General features: G+C 42.3%; 1 protein-coding gene and 1 long non-coding RNA gene across 2 annotated transcripts in view; one reads left to right on the top strand and one right to left on the bottom strand.

Moving 5' to 3' along the window:
* itga9 (integrin, alpha 9) overlaps positions 1-21928 on the top strand; it is a 53051-nt gene extending 31123 nt beyond the window's left edge. Inside the window, exons 16-28 of the mRNA XM_053435838.1 lie at positions 2995-3147; positions 4057-4133; positions 4547-4694; positions 10752-10838; positions 11065-11144; positions 11238-11321; positions 11753-11861; positions 11964-12071; positions 13722-13847; positions 14014-14133; positions 14230-14325; positions 17657-17776; positions 19719-21928. Of these exons, the coding sequence (XP_053291813.1) occupies positions 2995-3147; positions 4057-4133; positions 4547-4694; positions 10752-10838; positions 11065-11144; positions 11238-11321; positions 11753-11861; positions 11964-12071; positions 13722-13847; positions 14014-14133; positions 14230-14325; positions 17657-17776; positions 19719-19817 (1407 nt within the window). The 3' untranslated portion in view covers positions 19818-21928. The remainder of the gene's footprint in view (positions 1-2994; positions 3148-4056; positions 4134-4546; positions 4695-10751; positions 10839-11064; positions 11145-11237; positions 11322-11752; positions 11862-11963; positions 12072-13721; positions 13848-14013; positions 14134-14229; positions 14326-17656; positions 17777-19718) is intronic.
* Positions 1142-3065, bottom strand: LOC128453125 (uncharacterized). Its single transcript, XR_008341477.1, has 2 exons — positions 2967-3065; positions 1142-2350 (listed from the first exon to the last, which is right to left on the bottom strand). It is a non-coding gene; the product is annotated as an uncharacterized LOC128453125 (long non-coding RNA).
* Positions 21929-23367: the final 1439 nt, after the last annotated feature.

Genomic DNA, 23367 nt, shown 5'->3' with positions numbered 1-23367 from the left:
GAGCTCAGGAATTCCTATGTTCCATAAATAAACGAATTAAAAGCAGGATCGGGAGGGAGTAAATGAGAGGAGCAGGGGGTAAATGCGGGAGGGGCAATTGGCAGCATTGATAAAGGGATAATAAAAACTTAGGGCCAAGTGTTACTGAACAGCCGCTGACACTTTTAGTTTGAGCTCGCTTTGAGTCTTGGGGGCTCCACAGTTATTTAGCAATCTGTGCTTCAAGAAGAAAACCATCCTGTATCTTTATAATAACATATGCTCTGTTAAAAAATGTGGAAAACCCTCAATGTCAAACTGGTTTAATGGAAGGATTGGGCCTGTTTACTTGTGCATAAAAGTCCCTCTTAAAGACTGAGATTGTGCAAACACACATTTCATTTCAGGTCATAATGCCCTTCGGTTCCCCTGTGGCCAGTGAAAATGTGAGATAAGCGGTGGGAGTTTGGGGCTGGAGACCCGAGCAGCCAACTCCCAGGGGGTCAGTTCACTCGGAGGCCAGAGGACAGGGGCCATTTCAGGCATTCTGCTTTAATGGCCACTGAGGCTGAGGAGTCTGCCAGTGCCACGCATAGTCTACCACCTCCTGTCCGGCGCTGACTGCCACACTGTGTCATGTTACCTCCCAGCTGAGCCGACACACTAGCAGAACAACACCACCTCTGTAAGTCCAATGAGGCATGGATTGTACTCCAGGGATGGATGTGAGGTCAATTACTTTTTAAGAGCTTTGTTACCCAGCCTTACTTGACCACTGCTACTGTTTCAGTGGGTAGTTTGGGCCCAAGATTAACGTCAAAGAACAAGTAGGACAGAAAAAGTTTACAGCCGTATCTGCTGCCTACACAAAAACTGCAGATCTAACCAAGTTTATTAAGATAGATAGTAGTTGGTGTTGTCTTTAGTAGAAATTGATTATCCTGTACATATTGATTATCGTTGTCTTGTCTAACTACATTTGACTTATATTTAACAATATAAGGTACTTCTCTATAAAGCATCCACTTCAAGTATATAGAATCCTTATTTAAACATTAGTTTGACAAGACAGAAACATCTACTTTCAAGCATTAAGCATTTTCTGTTTACAATGATTTATTTTCCCCTTGGTAAAGTTACACTGAAAATCACTGCTCAGAGGAAAATTAAAGAGTCTTTAATTGTTTACATCTCACTACATTATTATCACACATTTCGATCATTGCAAAATAAAATGGTAACTGGGAAATGCTCTCGCCTTTTTCGGTCCAGTCTGCTTAACTGGAAGCATTATAACCCTATATATGGTTAAAGTGCACTGTGATACCAAGTCTAGTCTTAAGCAGTGCAGGTAGTGACTGATAACTGTTTTTGCCTTCTTACCGGAGACGTGTGAGCTCACTGCTGAGAGGATGTCGTCCTGCAAAGCCGGACAAAAATGTGCACTGCTGTCGACTCAGCTGCTGCTGATACCTGCTCAGCATCAGCTTGTTAGCGCTGTCATTGTGAATATGTTAACATTGTGATTTTAACATGAAGGTCAAAGCGCTGCTGTGTGAAGAGTTCAGCCCCACAGAGCTGGGAATGGCTGCAGACGCTCAAAATGGGTCAAGTCGAAGGTTTTAGTCCTCTTGAATATGGCCGCAGGTTCGGTTCCAATAGGCCTTTGGCTGCGAGTCCTCCTGATTCTCTCTCTTCATCTAATGTTTGCACTGAATTGTCATTAAAGGTGAACTACCCCAAAAAATCTTTATATTTTTTGTGAAAAAAATATCACAGTGAAAGTGAATATCTTTAGGTTTTGAACTCAAAACTTTAATAACTTTGATAAGTCAAGAGAATAACATATTAATTAACAATAAAACTTCTTTTTTTTCAGTCTTATTAAGACAATCAGATAGTTTCAGAAAATCCCTAAAACTCTCTTATATTATCAGCAGCCGCATGTTTTATCTGTGTGCAGCACCGTTTCCCAAATGAGCCCCAAATCTTCTGTTTTTGTCTACTCATGTCCTGCCTGCACTAACGGCCGCTCCTTCCTGCAGTACCTCCCTCACTGTTGATGAGTTGGGTGGGTCCTCCGCTGCTGTTGCCTAAATGTGTTCAAAGCTCCGACCGGCCCTGCCTGAGGAAAGAGGATGGGTGGAAAAACACTCTGATAACAGACAAAAGAGAGAGAAAGGGCAAAAGTACAAGTGGCCAGCCGAAAACACAGGGAAGTCCTTTGTGTTGACGTTGTGGGTTCGGCTCCGTGCCGGCAGACATCAGTTGGGCAGAGGGGCACAGGTTGCCCGCTGTATGATTGCGGCAGCTTTTAGGCATCACTTTCAGAGTCAGACCAACCGAGCGGCCTTCAAAGAGCCGAGTGGAGCTGTGATAGAAAGGAGAGACGATAAAGCAACATTCTTATCTGCTTTTCCCATGTCTTTATTTCAGCGCTGTCATCTAATGAAGATATGGGGTTTGATCACGTTCAAGCTCGGTTTTCATTTTGTCTGCATTGTTTCCAAGACGCGTGCCAAATCCAACACTTCTTCTGTGGTCTCACATGGAGCTGCCAGAAACTGCACAGATAGCTCTCAGTGGCAGTGCCAGCAGGTTTTTCTTTTATAAGAAGGTCCATGTGTTCGCTCTGCTGAGAACGGTGGCCCTAATTCTACTGCTTCAGCAGAATGACAAAAAGAAACAGTAATTGATGAGTCGTGTCGCACGGCCATTAAAACCAGTTGAGATGATTCTGTGGTTTATCGTTGACTTACATGTGCAATCATCCATGTGGATCTCTGGCTCTGTGATTGATAACATCATATCCCGACTGTGTGATCTCATAATCTGCAGTGCAATCTGTGTGTGCGCCCAGTGTCAATTGGAGAAAGATGTTAAATTGCTATAATCGCCCAGGGCTCTCACAAGTTATTGCTTTGAGGTTGAGATTAGTTTGAACAGTTTTGTGTATGTATGGTCGGGACAAATTCTTTGGATTAGACCTTTTATGTTTGTTCATGTTCCCTGCAGAAAGACGTGAAGGATGTGTTCACCGCCATCACGTTCGAGGTGGCGTACAGCCTCGGGAAGCACGTGCTGGCCGGACACCAGGAGCGAGACCTGCCCGCGCTCACGCCTGTGCTGCGCTGGAGGAAAGGAAACAAGATCGCAGTGAGGAATGAGGTGAAGCACCGATCAGTAGCACCTAAATATTAAGTGTCCAAACCTTCTAAATGTAGCTTCTGGAAAATAGGTCTTAAAGATGTGTAGGGATGAGTGATTTCCTAATTTACCTTGAAAAATCGCTTAATTTGGGATTGAGAGTAAAAAAAAAACTTAATTATGACCAAAAAACATTCTAGCCCTAATATCATGTAGCTCATTTATTGATCTGAGCAAGACAGGCATCAGAGAGAATTTCTTTCCCCCGGACAGAAGCTTCTTCATCCAGCTAATGTATCATTCTGCATTTTTATTAAGATTGAGATCACACGACTTACAACAGCATTTGTTTAATGTTAATCCTCCTCCTGTACTCAGAGGATCTGAGCTTTCCATCAATCCTGATACAGTTCATCACCTCTGCTGCTTCTGAACGTGAACTCCTCGCCCACACCTGACACCTTGCAGCGCCACAGAAGGAATGAAGGAAATAGCTCAAAATTGAGGTTATAATGATTCGGTGTTAGTTACCAGCTTATTATTGTCTGTGTTAGCTTTTCTTGAGTGGAATCCAAAAAAGACCGGTTCATTTATTTGCTTTGCAACCACCTCTAACCTGCCCCACATGTGTTTCCCCCCACTGTCTGCACTTCTCGCTAAAGCGGCGGGATTTGCGTCTCTCAGCAGCTACAGAATCCATTCATCTGAAACTCATCGAAGTCGAACGCTCGACTGCGAGTTCCCTTTCAGGGTTGAGCCATAAACCAAAGACCACCCTGCGACTAATTAAAAGAGAGAGTCAAAGAGTCTTGGCCCTTCTGCTGCATGGCTCCAACATCAGCACAACACTGCCCCCTAGTCTGAACATGGAGTTGGTGGGTTGTGAGCATGAGCTCATCTGAACTGTGTACTCTGCTGTTTCCTCTCCAGACGTGGTTCGAGAAGAACTGCCTGTCGGACGACTGCGCCGCAGACCTGAGGCTTCATGGGAAACTGCTGCTTTCTGGGTAAAAAAAACAACAACAACCTCTGACCTCACTGTTTAAATTCTCTGCCTTTGTCTTTTCTTCCAGTGCAAGCTGACGTCATAGGCCATGTGGGTGTGGGTAGTGGAACCATGACACATGCTTGGAGGATATCCATATGTTTTTCCATAGCTAGGGAGTTCCCTTTCTTTTTGAGCTGGATCATCTGCACCCTGTAGGAGTTTAGTAAAGGTTTACATCTGTCATGGTAACCAGTTGCAACATTTATTACTACTTGAAGATCACTTCTCTTTGTTTACTCTTCAAAGTAAAACAAACTCAGATGCCGTCTTGATAGAAGTATTTGCCCTCTCCTTTCCTTTAACATCCCACATTTATTTATAAGCAGTTTGTTTATTTTCTGAAATACATTGTTTACTTCATTTCCCCATCAGGCTTTACAGCAAACCCCACTTAGCCCTCGGCGGAGTGAGGAACGTCTCTCTGAACCTGACCATCTCCAACGCTGGAGACGACGCCTACGACACCAACATCTACTTCAACTTCACCCGAGAGGTTTTCTACATCAACTTCTGGCAGAAGGTCAGTTGTGGCTCTTGGGGAATCAGCTGTTTATTGCAACCAAAGTAGAAATGTTACACGTGACCGTATTTTACACACTCAGGTGAATATCTTTAGATCTTTAGTTTTTCCACTGGGGACGTTCATTTTCTAAAAGATGGTTTATTTAAAAAAAAAAAAGACTGATTATATGTCAGGAGCGCAGCCTAAACAGTGAAGCGTAGAAAAGAACCGATCTGGGAGAGGACAGTTGGATTTAAAGCCGTGTCTGGGTCATAGACGCAGCCCTGATGAAAGGATAAAGAGCAGGCGAGCCACAGCAGCAGAAACTGCAGCTGTCGCATGTCAGACATCAGCTCCTCTGGCCGACCTGTCGTACGCTTCTCTGAATCCTACAAGACAGACGCAGCGTGTCTGAAACATACGAGCTGTGTGCATGAGAACAAATCCCATAATTTATATTACCTCAAGCTTCACGCATGCACTGTTCTAATATCGTTATTCATGTTGTCATGACAAAAACGACACAGATGTAAATGAACAGTAAATAGTATTATGTGTCAGGGAGCTTTCACACCTCGTTTTGGTCCAGACCCTTGGACTTTTCAGTTTGTCTGAAACAAACTTACTGGTGTGAAAGGTGGTTTGACCAACCGACCAAAGTTTGGGATGTGAAGTTAAAATACAATGAGAACAAAACCTAAGGTTGTTGGAGAGCAGGAGAGTGAGAGAGTGACTCTCGTAGGAAGTTTGGGCTTTTATTTCCTGGAGGTCACCAGCCCCAGAGGATCAACTCTCCTCATAAAGTCAGGGTCTCAAAGGTGACACCGGCATCAAAGGAAAAAAGTCCTAAAATGCGTAGGTTTGCAGAGTTTCCCAGGTATTGATCAAACCTGCTCCTCACACTCGTCGGCCTCTAACGGAACAACAGTCTGTTAAAGAACTATCTGCCCCCTACCATCCCACGTTAAACCTGATAGATTTTCCTTTCACTGCGTGTGGATGGATTTCACAGCGCCCACCTCTGCCTCCGCCTCACGTCTGTTTGCTCACTTGTTGCAAAGAGCAGCAGCAGATCGGCTCGCAGCTGACAGAGAGAGACGCCACGTCAGAAAGCGCCCTGCACGGGTTCAGCAGCTCAGATACTCCAGGGCAGGGGCCACATCCATCAGCGCCCCCCCCCCCCCCCCCCCCCCCTTCCCATAATGGACCTCGTGTTTATCCTCCAGCTGGCTCGCCCCCCCCCCAGTGATGGATATGACCATCTCTGTCAAGCGCCGAACTCGTGACATGATTTAAAACCCCCCAACAAAGCTGAAATTGAATTTATATAGAATACATGCTGCAGGCAAATATTAGAATAACAGCGCTTCAGTCTCCGTTTCATAGCTAATCTAATTACCCAGGCTCACATTAAGTGTCGGGTTTCCAGGAGCCACAGAGGCCTGTTGTGTTTGGGGAAACTGATAAGTCGGGACGGACCTGCTGCACAAAGGGGACAGGAAGTGAGGAGATGACAAAGAGGCCACCGGGCAGATTCGCTGCCATATGCTCCTGTTAGACATTTCTAATTACTGCTGGAGAAGCCCGAGCTTATGAAATGAAAGTTAGCATCAGCCCCATTACTCCCCCGTGGCCTTTGCACCAGTGAGTGGAGCGTGGACTTCTCCTCCCATGTTCTCTCAACAGAGGGGCGTGTTATTTCCTCTGTTGTTCTTGCAACACAAGCTGTCAGAGAGCTGAGTGAATTGGTTTCAGGAGCCACAGCCTTCACTCCCCCGCACCAGCTCCTGTGTTTTCATTTTTTTATCGCCGAAATATTTGAGTCGTCTGTCGTTTTAGAGAAAGAGCTCTGGCCTGATGTTTTTTTTGGCAGAGGTTATAATGCAAAAAAGGTTTATACGTTAATGTGACATGAGCTGGGTCGTATTCAATTTGTTTGTTTTTATAGGTGTTTGTACATATATATAGCTTATATTTCTGTGTCATGCCAATGCATTCGGCCCATCTCTTCTTGGTATCACAAGGCCCCCACAAATTTACACTCACCTACAGTGCATCTTCTTCCTATCTAAAGAAATTCAAACTTACTTTTTACATTACAGGACTATTACAAATCTATAAACTGATTCAAAAAAAGCTTTTTTCTATTCTTCCATGTCAGCCTTACATTATTCAATAGTTTTTACATTTTCATCAACTCAACTCACCAATTAAAACTATTGGTGTATAAATATTATACATCTCTATAAGTGGACTTCTTCCTTAATATAAGCAAGCAAGAAAGTAAAAAGTGCAACTTTCAAAATAACAAAGTGCTTCATATAAATGAAATAACATCGGAAAGTAGTGAAACATAATAGCTACATGCATAACAAACAAAAACAACAAAAACAAACTTTACTGTGTACATGGTGAGACAAAAGAATACATTTGTTTTCAGTGTTTTTTTTTTAAAGCTTCATCACCTACTGCAGAACATAATGAGTCTACTTTTACTTTTAATACTCCAAATACATACTGCATTTAGCTGATAATGCTTTTGTTTACTTGTGCTAACCTTTGACCGCTAAACAAATATTATTATGTTGTGGAATTACAGCTTGTTCTTGAGTAAAGAAAGTACAGAGAGTCTGAATATTTGTTCTGCTGCCGACACATGGTGATTTATCAGTTGGAGCCCAGAAATAGGGAATGCAGCTGGGAAATATACCTGTGTGATGAGACTAAATAATAGAATGGGATGACTGTAATTTGGAAAGGGTCTAGCAAAGTGAAGCCAAATTTACAAATACCGATGTCAGATCTAACAAGAGTGGATGGAGCATGAAGACTAAACCAAGACAAGATCTTTATATACAGTCTGTGTGACGGAGCAGGAGATGCAGAGAGTGGGCCTCCTGCGAATCGTCTTCCTCACTGACACACAGCTCCAGCAGAGGCTTCAGCTGACACCAGAGCAGAAGTAAACAATCCTGCTGGGATACTTAACGGTGCTGCCATTTGTGAAAAGCCCAGCATGCATCTGTTCCTGACACAGACCGAAAGTGAGCCAGGGAAAGAAAGTGAAGAAGTGCTGAACAAACAGACTTTGTCATTTGGAGGCCCAACACAAACTGACTGCATGTCCTGAGTGCTCTGCTCCCTCTCGGGGGGGGGGGGGGGGGGGGTCAGGTGGGTGATGGGTAAACAGGCCAACTTCCCCAGATCCTGCCCAGCCCCAAGGGACAGGCGGTGTTTGCACAGCAGCATGCAGGAATACAGGAAATAGAGTAAATTCCATCATTGCCAGTTGTGAGCCGTCGGCCCCCCCGCCACCACCACCACCACCACCCCCTGAGGGTCTTGCTCTAGTCTCCATGCAAAAGGTCGACGCTGCTTTTTTGAGATGACTTAATGAAGATTGAAGGCACAGCCACACCCCCTGAATCTGCTGAATCAGGGGAATGGGAGTGCAGATGATGCTGTGCACCTCTAGATATGTCAGCAGAGACAACCTTCACACCTCTTTAATCGCATTTGGAAACATTTTATAAACACAGGCTGACACGAGGCAGCGGAACAAGAACGCATATATTTTGTATGACTTACGTTAAGCCCCTTACTAAATCTTCCAGACGCACCCATCTGTCTCTTCTTTTCTTTTCTTTATTTCACTTTTTTTAATGTATCGCTGCCCTCTTCCCCGCTCCCAGCACACAAGCTCAGCTGACAGACTCTCAGCGGACTCTCTCACAAAAATAATTCTTACCCCTCGCAGGGTCAAGGCCCGAGTGTTTACACAGCGCAGCCGGTGAAGCTCCATTTTGTTTAGACAAGCTTCCAAACACACAGCCTGGAGGCCGGCCAATTACCCTCCTCCTAGGAAGTGTGTGTGCCATCACTGCTCTGTACATTTTTCATTTAACCTAATTTGGAACTTCAATGTGATATGAGACCCTGTTCTTTAATACATGAGGTTTTTATCTAACTTTAAACTTTGCTTATACTGTAAATGGTGTCCGAGGTGGGTCTATGTTGACTTTTTTAAAGCTGCAGCAGAAGACTGTTGCTTTTTGTCATGTACAGTGCCTTGCATAAGTATTCACCCCCCTTGGACTTTTTCCCATTATGTACTGTTACTAACTGGAATTCAAATAGACTTAAATAAACTTTTTCCCGTTTGATCAACAAAACATGCATAGTACTTTGGAGGTGCAAAATAAATTTTATTGTGACACAAACAATAATGAGAACAAAAAAGTTGACATTTGTTGGGTGCATAAGTATTCACCCCCCTGTGTCAATACTTGGTAGAACCCCCTTTCGCTGCAATTACAGCTGCAAGTCTTTTGGGGTATGTCTCTACCAGCTTTGCACATCTAGAGATGGAAAGGTTTGTCCATTCTTCTTGGCAAAAAAGATGAAGCTCAGTCAGATTGGATGGAGACCGTCTGTGAACCGCAATCTTCAAGTCTTGCCATAGATTCTCTATTGGATTGAGGTTTGGGCTTTGACTGGGCCATTTTAAGACATTAACATTCTTTGATCCAAACCATTCCTTTGTAGCTCTGGCTGTATGTTTAGGGTCATTGTCCTGCTGGAAGATGAACCTCCGCCCCAGTCTCAAGTCTTTTGCAGACTGCATCAGATTTTCTTCAAGGATTTCCCTGTATTTGGCTCCATCCATCTTTCCCTCTATTCTGACCAGTTTCCCTGTACCTGCTGAAGAGAAGCATCCCCACAGCATGATGCTACCACCACCATGTTTCACTGTTGGGATGGTGTGCTCAGGGTGATGGGCAGGGTTAGGTTATATTTTTTTATAACCTAACCCTGCTTCATATTTCTCCACAACTTTATCCCTGACCTGTTTGGTGAGCTCCTTGGTCTTCATGATGCTGTTTGTTCAGTAATGATCTCCAACAAACTCTGAGTCCGTCACAGAACAGGTGTATTTATACTGAGATTAAATTGCAGACAGGTGGACCCTATTTACTAATTATGTGACTTGCAAATGTGACTTGTGAATGCAATTGGTCGCACCAGATCTTTGTTAGGGGTTTCACAGTAAAGGGGGTGAATACATATGCACTCAACACTTTTCAGATTTTTATTTGTAAATAATTGTGAAATCCATGTAATATTTCCCCCCACTTCCAAATGATGCACTATTTTGTGTTGGTCCATTACATAAACTCACGAGGAAATAAATTTTAATCTGTGGTTATACCATGACAAAATGTAGAAAAGTCCAAAGGGGGTGAATACTTATGCAAGGCACTGTATATCTACCTTCTAATTCCACCTCACTGTCAGATTTTCACTATTTGATTTGGACAAGTGACATGTTCAATACGCACAAGAGTATGGCAGCAACATTCATTTAATCACTTCCTCTTTACCAATGACTCTACAAAGTAAGAGCACAACATTTGTTTTGTTCCTGCAATGCTTTCTATCGATCTGAAATGCAGAACTTTTATTTTGGAAAGTTGTGAACTTGGTTCTGATGATTGTTTCAGATGCTTAACTCACCTCTGAAAAAGCTAACGTGGAATATGTGTGCAAAAAAGACACCAGCTCAGTAAATCATTCAAACTTATAAGCAACACTTGAACAGTAATAAGGCAAATTCTGTTTAGTTTTATTAAAAATGTTGACTATATAATCTTTATTGCAGATAAACAAGGGAGGATGAACACAGAGTTTTCCTTCTGCACCATTGTTTATAAAAAGCTCTGCTCACAACATCCAGCAATAAAAAGTGACAGTATATTGTACATCTGTTTCAGGCGGTCTCACTAATCACAATGAATAATTCTGACACATCTCCAGAGCATTAACACAGACAGGTTTAAAACAGACACTGCACTAGTGTAGTCAATGACATGAACTGTGAGATTTGTATTTAGTTTACAATCCAAAGCCATTGCCAAAGCTTTTCTCCTGTTATCAGAACTGATTGTGCCCCTTCCCAGTCTGCGTCTCGTCTACTGAGTCTCTTCCGCTTCATGTCCTCTGTCTCCACAATTGTCACCCACTCTGTCTCCAGTCTGTCTGTCTTTATCACTCCCATGTCTATCTGTCTCTTTGCAGGAGGAGAAGGGAATTTCCTGTGAACTCATTGAATTGGACTTCCTCAAATGCAGCGTGGGATTTCCCTTCATGAGAGCACAGACCAAGGTAAGAACACACGCGTGAGTGACTTGGAACTAAATTGACAAATGCCTGCACGCAGTTTAAGAGGTTGCTGTTATCACGGTAGAGTGCGTGGCCGTGTTATGCAGAAGCCACCTGGCGAAAGCATTTGTGCATCTGGATGAAAATTCAGTATCTCGCACCAAAATACAGAAAACCGTCCATAGAACAATCAATGACACTCTGGTTTATTCTGTCTTTTTCTCTTCAGTATCATTTTGCAGTAATTTATGACACAAGTAAGCTCTCAGGGGAAAACGACACATTGCAGTTCCTAGTTCAAGCAAAAAGGTAAGATCCAACTTAAATATGTTTATTTTCAAATAAATTGCTTATTTATCCCCAAAAACACTGAATGACTTTTTTCATTCTTGTTTGCTTTAGTGCTAACCCTGAGCACAAGCTCTCCGACAACAGCTTGGATCTGTCCATCCCTCTGGTTCATGAGACTGACACAACTATTACTGGGTAAGAACAAGAATGTTTCCAGACTGGAGCTGGTTGCCCATCTGCTGGGGGGAGAGGGAGTGCTTTTGTCCGGATGGAGCACATCAACTTGAAAGGCCTTATCTCTGAGCGCTTTTATCGTAGCCCTGCTTCTCAGAGACGGGAGAGAGATGTAAAACAGCCCAAATCCAGCAGAACTCTGACATCTGATAAGGCCGCAATGTGTGCTGTCTTTATAGTGAGGGGAGGCTTTGGAGCAAAGCTGGACACATCTGACTTACATCTCAGGGCCGAAAGAAAAACCCTGCTGTCCAGCTAATAACATGACTGAAGCCAGAGATTTTTTTTAATGAAGCGTTTTAAAGGATATATATTGTGCATTTGAGTAAGAATGTATTATTTAATGTTAATGTATCGTCTGGTATCTCTCTCCTGAACACTGTTGTCTGCAGCGTGGTGACACCAAGCTCCTTTGTTTATGGAAATTCCATCGACGCCTCGCGCTTCGTCCAGCTGGAAGACATGGAGTGCAACTTTCAGGCTCTTAATCTCACTTTCCAGGTACAACTTTCTCAGAGTATATGGGATTTTCAAAATTGTACGGTTTCTTATATATAATAACTTCTCTTTCCCTCGCCCTGTGTCTTTGTGATGTGCTTCCAGGCCATAAACAAGGGGCCCAGTCGGCTGCCTGGCTCCACTGTGGACATCAGGATACCCAACCGGCTGGCTGGCAGCGGAGCTGATATGTTCCACATCATAGAAACACAGGTGGATGCCAACAGCAGTCTATCTACATCATTTATCCCGCCCAAATCGTTATTTATTAGTTTACTCACCTGCATGCGGCCACATTTTTGTATTTCTCCAGCTCATGCCTTTCATGGCACAGCTGTTTGTATCCACTCCACCTTTAAGTACAGAAAGCTGCTAAAATTGGTCTCTGTGTCACGGCATGGGCAATTACCTTAGTGTGAGGCACCCCCGGGCCAGTGAAAACCTTAAGTGAAAGTGTTGACATTGCTACTGAAGCTGTGCAACCATTTTGTCCCACAACAATTTGCATTTAGATAAAGAAACATAATACTCCTGCTGGGTTGAAATGTTTTCCTAACCCTTGCTTCGCGCCCTTTCATATAGGTAGATCATGGGGGAGCTCAAGCTGTTAATTGTATTTGCTGTGAATGGGCCGACAGGGTTGACTGTATCCCACCCTCATAGAGACCATCTGGAATCACTTTCAGGGGATCAGACAGCTTGCACGAAACGGGAATTGGACACCTGCGGAGCTGGCTACTGCCCCGTACCATCCCCAGCCTCCAACCACACATCATAAACACTGTTAACACCACGTCAAGCCTGTGGTGCACCGGACAGTCGCACACTCATATTTTATAGCCAGATATTATTACGTACCTACACAGACCTCCATTTGTTCGGACATGCTACACAACTTCCTGACTGTTGCTCTATATGTTCTAGTTCTTCTCGCTTACTCTGCATTATTTACATTGCTTGTGGGGGGATCTCACCAAGGGTTAACGTTAGTGTAGCCTAAGACTCCTCACACCAACAATAGTGGTAGAAAGCAGGACATGAGGAAGTGTAGGTAATTAAAGCTCAGGCACGCTGGGTGGTTGCAGAGCAAACAATGATGAAGGCTGGAGCAGATTTCCACCTTTGGAGCTTCAGGTCAGATTGGGAAGAAGGGAAAGGGGAAGTGTTCCCTTGGGGGGTTCGGGCAGTAAAGCAGACACGTCTAAATCACTCCATATGGGAATTCTGTCAGGGAGGGGTACAGGCTTATTGTTGGGGAGAACTTCCTGTGATCATTGGAGACCCGTCACAATAGTGGGATTGGGCCAGTTTAGGCGACAAAATTGTTTGTGTCCACATCTTTGGTGTTGAACCCAAATACAAACCGATCTTTGCCACGTGACAAAAGTCCTGCTGTCTTTCACCTTCATGCCACACACCATACTGCCAAGAAGGTTAAGTTTTCACCCCTCTTTTTGGTTGGTTTGTGCATTTGTGAGCAAGATTACACAAAAACAAATACCCTGATTTCCCAAAAACTTGGTGAAAGGATGGGACATGGGCCAGGGAAGAATCCATTCAATTTTGGTCAGATCCAGTAATTTTTCATCTCTTCCTTCAACATTGTGCAATTTCGTGTGGATCCAAATGAACCTCTGTGTGGTATCATGGCGGTAAAGACTTTTTTTAGCCGCTCGTAGGTAACTGTAACTATACCTATAATGTGTTGCTGAGAAACGTAATGTGGCCCAAGCTATGAGGCTTGTTTTCATTTAAGGGGACTGTTGGGTTTTGAGGGAGGTCTGCACTCTACTGAGTTCTATTCTATTGATTTTACCTAAAGTCAACACAGCTCACTTTTTCTCTACCACTGTCATGTTGCAGGTGGCTGATGGTCGAGGAAACTGCACCCTTCACAGGAACCCAACACCGTGCACCATCCCCCAGGACAGAGAGAGCATCTTCCACTCCATATTCGCCTTCTTCACCAAATCAGGACGGAAAGTCTTGGTAAAAATGCAGCTCCTCGCTTTGCACTTTGACATTTCAGAGTTCACGGACTGTCGACCCCTGAAGAATTCTTTGTTTCTTTTTTTTGTTCAGTACAACATCTGTTTATCCCAATTGCTTCTTTCTCCCCCTCACTCTCTCTACTCTGTGTTGTTGTTTTTTAAAGGACTGTGACCGACCTGGAAGAGCGTGTATGACGGTCTCCTGCAGTCTGGGTCCACAGTTAAAAGAAGAAGCTTTGAGCATAGATATGAAACTTCTGCTTAACACTGAAATTCTTAAGAGGGTAAGAGGCGTGTCACTGGCTTGATACATTTAGTTTTTAGAACATTTTGTTGTGATATCTTAGAGCTAAAGTGATCCTACCTCTGTTAACCCACAGGACAGCTCCTCGGTGATCCAGTTTGTGACGAGGGGCAGTGTGCAAGTCAATGACCGGGCAGTGGAGGTGCCAAATGGTCTGTCAGAGGACATTTCTGTGAGTATATCATAGTCAATGCATCCACCTACACTGACAGCAATATTACTTAAGCTAATTATTTACCAAATGACTATGATGTATTTCCAGAGCATTGAAATGCAGTACTTGGAGCTGCTCTAATCACCTTTTTTTTTAAGAATAGCAATGGCTCAGACTATGTGACACATATGTGACTACGTGTTATAAGCCTTATTATTATTATTAACCTTATTGCACTTTTCATCTCATTTATTTAATTTGATTGTTCTCAGACACTTGCAATGCTTTCATCCACCTCATCAGCAACAGCACAACTGTTTAAAGATAGACAAACTCAAAAAAACACAATCTATCAAACACAAAACAGCACACAGACTAAATCAGATTAGCTGTAGAATAAAGTAGAGCGTTCAGCTGCTTGATGTCTGTCCCGGGAATCGATGAAAACCAGAAAAGTAGCTAATAGGACGATAAATATAATACTTAGTTAGCTCCCTGTTTTGGTTTTCTAACAGTTCCATCATATTGAGTTTGGAAGATGACATATATATATGTCAACATTGCTGTGTCTTAAAGCTCCCCTGGCCAGTTCAATACAGATAAATGGAATTGTGCTTTAGCCGCTCTAAACTACACTTAGATTTTACCCTTTTCTTTTGCTGTTACCATGAATAATGCACACAAATTCCTGTGTTCATGGTCACTATTTATTTGGTAGAAATGATTTTAATAAAACTGTTTACTGTGATTAATTCTCACAACTTGGTAAAATAGAACCGAAGTTATATCCACTAAAGGTAAGTGAGAGATTGTGTTTGTGTAATTTGAGTGAACTGAACCTTTAAACCTTGGATTAAATCAATTATATCGATTTTTTTTTTTTCCGTGGCTAAAGTCACAGGTTAAGACACAGGGCAGCAGCTGGCAAAACAAGTGTGCCTTGCTCAAAGGCACTGTGCCAGGGCAGGTTCGGGCTCGGACCTCACCACATCAATAAGCACATATAAGGCATATTTCTTTTTATAAGTACAGTCTATCAGACTGTGGTTAAACATTCCTCGAGCCGCTGATGTGCTTCACTCTGCACAAGGATGTGATTCCAGGGAACAGCTGGGAACTGGGGGTGTAATGGATGGTGCCACTTCCATTGGCTGTTTTCAGGGCCCTCAGCTTTGCTCAAGGACAGACCCTGCCCCCACTGTTATTTGCTGAGTGATTGAATGGCCCAACAGATCAGATGCGATGATCACACTGAGCACCCAGTGGGCTCTCAGTGGGATCCCATAAGTGATTAGGGTGCTGACCGGGCCGCAGCTCTACTGACCCTGAGCTCCAGACGTGCCCGGAAAGTTCTGACCTGCTATGAATACATCCAAACCATGCCACTCTCTCAGCACACAATAAGTGTGCTCATTCCACTGACTATATCCCTCAGGATCCCTACTGTCTTGAATACACACTGCAAAGTATGATTTGTGGTCCCTGCTCGTGTTGCTCTCAGCAAGCCTGTGGATTTTCAGCAGAATAACACGCTCGCCCCTCATCGACTATGACATGTAAACAAAACCCAAATAAATCCATATGTATTTGCTGTAAGTGTGCGAGTTGCAAACTTAGCATCACACAGCAGAGTTGAATGAACCTCGCTTTCAGCCACACATTCCCGGAATTAACCGATGTCACATGTTAAATTGGGAAAGTCAGAGTCAAAGAGCAACGGCCGGCAGGGCTTTCATCTTTTTTGATCACGCAAGCACTTTGGCATCCATAACAACGGTTAGATTCCAGCGCTCGGAGGAAGGGGGAGGTGTTAATGTTGGAAAGTATTCAACGGAGATTAATCTTCACTCGGTTCCGTCTTGGCAGTTGGCGTCTCATGCCACATTTGTGTTCAAAGCCCATGCAGCAGTGCAGTGTGCAGTGCAGCAGTGAAGTTCCTCAGTCTCGGCTGAAAGTGTCCCTCTACTGTTTGCAGTGACATATTATGCAGGCTTGTGAGTGACATTTCAGAGAATGCACATTATTTACCTTTATTCAAGATCATTAATGAATTTACGATCAACTATTTCATGATACTATGTGGAGTTTCCATTCAGTGCAGGATAACCGGTGAGTAATACAAAATTTCACTCTAGTGACTGTTAATTCATCAGATCAAACTAAGTGGTGACAGTATGGTAAATGACAAATGCACACAATCAAACAGCAAAGAACTTTTCTGAAATAGAAGTTTATTAAATGACATTGTAATTGAGCAATACACTATCTATCTAGCAGTCCATGATGAAATTAACTGGAGGTCAGTGTTAACTCATGTCATCGTGGGAAAAGGCCTAAGCAGCTCTTATTTATTATGGAACAAAGCTATTTTTAAAGTTTCCCAACCTTCCCGATTTTACAAGATAACGCTCAGAAGCAGCTTCAACCAATCATGTTAACAGCATCTCTAAACTGAAAAAGGGAGTGGATGATTTATTAGTTTGAATTACGCTGATCATATGAATGCTTGGCACTGTACTATGAAAGAGTAATGGTCAAGCTTATTAACTGGCTCTATTATGTTGGGATAAATATAAGTATTTCAGCTTTTTCTCTTCTCTTTAGTGTATTAAGTTTAAAAGCTGAAAGTCGGCTGTAAATTGAGCTCCTCCCCCCCAGAAAACACTAATCCTGAAACCTTTAAAACACATTGTCAATACTTCTTCTAGCTAATAACCTAATTAAAATGTCCTGTAACCAAAGTAGTGGAACAAATCAAAAATAGATCTCTATGAAAAGTCAAGGGAGAGTCAAAGTCAGCGAGGTTCATCCTCTGGAGACTACGAGTGTACAACATTTTACAGTAATCCAAGAACATTACTAATAATGTGAATTCAAAATGTTTGTGCTTTTAAGAGATGTTGACACTGGCTGTGTGTTTGCATGTGGGACAAAAGTCATAGAACCCTTGTCCTGACCTGGCTGTGTTAAAGATTTACTTTGAAACATGATAATGTACACCATAAACTGATATTAATAACTAATATATAATAATCCATGTTGATATTTGTTTGTTTTGTTTGAATGATGGATACATTTATTGTTTACTTTATTCAATAAATTCCATTAGTTTCCTGATGTATGATGTTTTTTTGGCTTTACATCTGTTGACTCAAGTCACGAGTTTTGACGTCAGCTAAAGCAGACAGAAACAAATGTGTTTTTGTTGTTTGGTTATCGTTGCACTACATTGCATCATTAGCAACTCATGACTCAATGTGCTCTCCTTGTGTGTGTGTGTGGGTCCCTGCCTGCGTGTGTTGTATTTGAGTGTGACTCACTCACTGACCGAAGTCTTGTTGTGTTTCAGCTGGTGTTCGAGGCTCTGCACAGTCAGGAGCCAAGGGGTTACGTAGTGGGCTGGATCATTGCCATCAGTCTGCTGGTGGGAATCCTCATCTTTTTGCTGTTAGCTGTGCTACTATGGAAGGTAATGCAACACATGAGTACAGATTCACCCCCCCCCCCCCCCCCCAAAAAAAAAACCTCAGTCAGAAAACTTAGAAGGCTGCTTGTTTTCTGGTAAGAACTTGCTGAAGCTACAACAGTAAATAAGATGCAGTTGTCACAAACTTGTATCAAGGCCAGAAGTCCTGTGACTCCCATCAGACGTCAGCACAGTATACAGTTGTACAGATACAGCTGGAGGCAAGGGAAGAAGAGAGCCTCGGACCTCAACCGTGACAAGGACAAATCACAGAGTGGACTATAATTCACACCATGCCACTAACATGAAAGAAGAATCTAAAGGGGAATGCAAACAATTACACTGATGTCCAGAGGCCCTGTTAGCACAAAACTCCTTTTCTTTTGCACTGCCTCATTTTCCAATGGGAATACCACAACTAAACCTTGGAATGTTGGTCCTGGGATACGTTCCCCCCCCCTCCCCCCCCGAACCTCGGACCTTGCCAAAATAAACCCCACTTACAAGAGCAGCACATGTCCTGTATTGCTCTTTTCAGGAAATGCCTGAGGAGAGCACAGGTCTGAATCAATAAACTTAGCCAAATGTAGATACAGTAAATGAATGGAGTCGCAGTGAGGGAGACGGCATCCCAGTGTGGCTGCTATGTTTACATACACGCTAAGACTCCACCGGCTTCTCTTTCCCTTCATATCTCCTTTATATTACACTTTGCAAATGCATGTTGTAGGTGTGTTTAATGGAAATCAGAAAACAGTATCACATTCCTAGAGAAACAGAATATTTCTACAGGGGAAGGAGTTGAATTGTGTTCATCCATGCAGGAGGTTTTTATCAAAGCATACCATGCCATGATGGTTTTAAATTGATTTCCTTTTAAATTTTTGTCATTGTGGGAGAAATCTCAACCTGCATATATTTCTAATTAGGATATTACTCCTGAAGAAAAATAAAATCCATCACAGTGAGCTCCTCTAGTTATATTATAGATATTTAATTATTGTAATTATGCAGCTGCAATAAGACTTTATAAACAATTTTCATGCAGTGTCACTCCTAGCAGTAACTTGCGGAATAACACTGCATTTACAAGATATGCTAAATTAAATACAGAAGACCACTAAGAAAAAAAAAAAGGTTTCTGTTCTGCAGCTGAATATCATAAATCTTATGTGCCATAGTGCACCTGAATGCACCATAACAGGGTTTAATGCAATCCCTTCCAGCACTTACCACACAGTGATCAGTTTACAAAGCACATGCATGTTTTTTTTTTTGAGTCCAGAAATGTAATTAAGAGAGAAATTAATATTTATTTTTAAAAGTTTAGGATGTTAGAAGGATTTGTTGTGAGTCTTCTGGAAGCAGTTCACACTGTAGCCTGACTAACACCGGACTTTTTTATATGATAATCTTAATACACTGGATCAGACAATATATTTTTTATAAAGAAAACATTCATAATTTTGATAAGGATCCCATGAATATTCTTTTCAGAGAGTTATGATTAAGATATGCTCTGACCGTTGTTCTCTGTTCAAGAGCTACAGGATTAATATCACTCCCATATCTTACAAAAAAGATGAAGTTTCCAACTCTCTGCAAAAAGCAATTAAGCATAATGTCAAACTGTTCATTAAAAGTGAGCACATTTACAATTATCAATATGCCTGTGGTAATTTAATAGTGGGTGATAACATCAGCCAGCCGTTGAGTTCTTGGTTGTACATTATCCAGTTTTGTCTGAAAAAAACATTGACCACCGAAAGAGAGGAAAATCTACCCTGACAAGTAATGATACTCTTTGGAAAGTGGTCAGCACTAATGTAATATGATTTGTAGGTAATAAGGAGGAATATGAAACTGCATGTTTCTTACCCCTGCAGTCAGATCGGACCACAGATACACCTTTACCAACACCACTACTCCTCTCATTCCTTCACAGATGGGTTTCTTCCGTCGGCGCTACAGAGAGATCATCGAGGCTGAGAAGAACAGGAAGGACAGTGATGAGAGCTGGGACTGGATGGAAAAGAATCACTGAGACCTGCACTGGGGGGTCCCAGAGGAGCCAAAGCGATTAGGGATTGGGTCGGGAAGGATCCAATAGCACGGGGTCTCGACGGCCCAGCCGCAACCGTGGCACCGGGCCCTTCAGTCTTCCATATGTGGAAGAGAAGAATATTCTCCATATTTATTTGGAGACTTGACTTATTTTTTTGTGGGTGGGGGTCCAGGAAACAGGCTTCTGAGGTGACAGTGTGGCTTGCCAGAGGACACTTGCTGCAGAATTCAGCTAATCTCAAAGGAGGTAACTCCCAGCCAGCGGAGCGGGGCTGTTGATGGAGACCCACATCCGTACGGAGACGGCATGAATACTGGTGGACAACAAAACCCTCAGGGCTGCGTTATATAGCAAATTTATTTTTATACATTCACTTTAAGCCATATTGTATAAAACTGGGCTTTGAGAAGAGCTGGGGTTATGAAGGCCATTATAAACATACTTGCAGTATGTTTTCCTAAAAGCACTGATGTTTGATAAGAATGAATGCCTTGGCTTCTCAGCTTTACTTTTTATGCCAAAGATCTGTCCAGTATAGTATATGATTCGAGTGAAAGATTGTATCTTTTCTGTGCTGTTTCCGGCTTATGGATATCTCTTCTACACATCTGGGCGCCCCTGCCTCCCACAGATAGTCGGACTGAGCTAAATCTTCTGTTTTACACCCACGCACACAATGATTGACGCTGTGTCCTGATGTCATCCACCAGTGTTTTTAGAGTTGTCTCATGGCCGCGAAGGCCCAGAGAGAACACCCTCTGAGGTCATTCGGCCCCTGTTCAGGATGCAGTAATCAACAGTCCTCTGTTATTTCTGAGCTCTCAGTTAACACTTTTTATTTCCCATGTTTCCTTTGTTATCCACGGCTGAAAATTCAGCACGATGGGTTGTAAATTAAACCGCAAACGGCGCTGTTCCCATTTCAAGGTTTGCGACTTACCATTAGCATTCCATTCGTTCTGGTCGTGCTTTTAACTAAGCTTGTTTGTAGGTGTTGAAGTGGATGTAACCTAAAAGGTTTTGGAGCTCAAGCTGCTTTTGCAAATAACTATTGCTCAGGTATACAGCTGGCTTTTTAGATGGAACCCTAAATGTCCAGACACAAGACCTGATTGTGTTTTTTTTCTAAAAGAAGAAAAAAAAACCTTCCAGACTTTAGCTAATCCGACTGTTTAATTCTGCCATTATATTATTATGTCTTGGGCTTTGACGTGAAATATGAGATACATTACTCTCCCCGGCCAGATGAAAGTCTGTGATGGGAGTCCACCTACAGTCATTTTCAGGGGCCCATGGCATGACTAATGCCCTAAAAATAGGTGGGAATGTGCAGCACTCAATCACTACACATAAACGAGCTCTTTGGGGCTCACGGGAAACGTTCATTTTAAGTCAACATGGAGGAATGTCAGTGCCCGAAAAATCTGCCCACCACTAAAGTTCCTGGCTCATCATCGTTCATGGTTGTTATGTGTTTTAAACGTCGGGCTAGATCGTGAATATAATTTTTGCAGAACACAATGAATTAAATGTTAAATCAAATGTCCCTCAAAAAAGAATATTAACTATTTGATGTATTTTTAAAGGAAAACCTGCAGCCTCAGGACTTTGGGGTAATTTTGAATCGGCCCTGAGTCAGATTGAAATGTGCAATGCCAAAGAATAAAAAAGAGTATATTTTAAGACGTCAGTGCTAAGTCACTTTATGTCTCACTATGATTGCTTCACTCTCTATTGTGTTGAATGAATCTTTTACTGATACGATACACTTTATTTCACCATTTAATTCCACTGGCACGATGGCATATACTGTACACATTCACGTCTTCCCTCTGCATCTGTACAGCGATGCCACACTTGTACGCAGAGAAACCGACACTTGACATTTTTGGTAACATTTGAACTGTGATGGTTAAATTTTGTTTTGTTATGTTCGTTTGTTGTCAATGTTAATCTCACCGTTGTTTGGGGGTTTGTTCTGAGTATACTACTGTCACTGAATATCATTTCCATTATAGAGTGCTGTATGATTTTAAAGTCATGTTTGAGCTGTGTATTTATCTGTTGATAAATTTTAGAGTGAAATTTCATGGCTCCTTGTCTGCCATTTTTTTCTGAAGGTGTGTGGTGCTCTCTACTGGCTGCTCTGCTGTAAATGTAAAGGCAATAACAAGAGCATGGAAAACAGCACCCTCATTATAAACGTTCCACCTTCTGTAATATCAGTATTGTCTCTGTCATACCATTGTAATTTTACTATAAGTGGGATTTGTACTTTTAGGAATTAGTAAAAGTGGGTCACATTACTGAGCACTAACTATAACAATAGTATATATATATTATAACATTTAATATAATAACTTTTGGAACATCTTTTCTGAAGACAATTTTAGAATTGATTAGTAAACTCTAATACCCATAAGACCCCTTTTTCCTTACAAACTTTTTTAGGCAATCCTTTACCAAGATAAATAGTGTTGTTTAAATAACTTGTTATTCAATAATGCTTCAATCAACTTATGGCAAATATAATTTTGTCTCATTCAAAGCAGCAGTAGAGACATCTCTCGGAACATGATTTTTATAGTGTGTTCTGGTAGGAGAGGCGGTGGACTAGTGGCAGAAATTTGGACTATGGGCATAAAAGGTCTCTGGTTCGACTCCACGGAGAAACAACAAAAAGACGAACCTGGATTGATCTGTCCAAAAATCCAAGAGGATTCTCCCTACCCTGTCTAGTGCCCCTGAGCAAGGCACCTTACTCCCCCAACACCTGCTCCCCAGGCGTTGTACATTGTCGCTCCCTGTGTGTCCTGCATCAGATGGGTTAAAAGCAGAGGTTCAATTTCCCTACCTGCATGAGTGTGCCTGTGCATGTCTGTGCATGTGTTTGGGACTAATAAATGCATCTTAATCTTAATCAGACACAATGCATCTTTATTAAAATATCTATTATAACCGACCCATTTACTCATAGAACTCAATGTTTGTTAAGACCCAATTCATTGTTCAGTCCACTTTCCCTGAAAACTTGCTAAACATGAAGTCCATGTCACAATTATAATTTACTGTTCAATTACAAGTTGAGGCAACATTTCACGTTAAGAAAGATTTACTGTCAAAGCTTTGATGTCCCACTTATTCTAATCCTACTTTCCTGAATTAATAACCACTTAGTTGATGGTTAAGGTAAAAGTTGATTGATTTCATAATAATGATTAAAACCCTTAGTTTTGCACATGATACACACTTGTAGGGAAGAGCGTGCCACATTTGTACACATAACGATACAACAAGGAGAATGCAAAATGTCCTATGGTCAGGTGACAGCAGTTGCTATGAAACACTGTCATCTAGCCCAAGCTCCTCTGTAATGCACAATGAATTATTAATACAGCTACCACACTGACTGGAGAAGGAGACAAGTGGGGCTGCTCCCATTCTATTGACCGGAGAGTATCACTCTGCTAACGATGTCCTCTTTACTGGATCATGGCTTGATTAGGACGACAGCGGTGGAGCAGGTGGT

The sequence above is a fragment of the Pleuronectes platessa genome, chromosome 12 (genome assembly GCF_947347685.1).
Source record: "Pleuronectes platessa chromosome 12, fPlePla1.1, whole genome shotgun sequence".
NCBI classification, from domain to species: Eukaryota; Metazoa; Chordata; class Actinopteri; order Pleuronectiformes; family Pleuronectidae; genus Pleuronectes; species Pleuronectes platessa.
The sequence above is the reverse complement of the archived record's forward strand: the minus strand, read 5'-3'. Positions and strand labels throughout refer to the sequence as shown.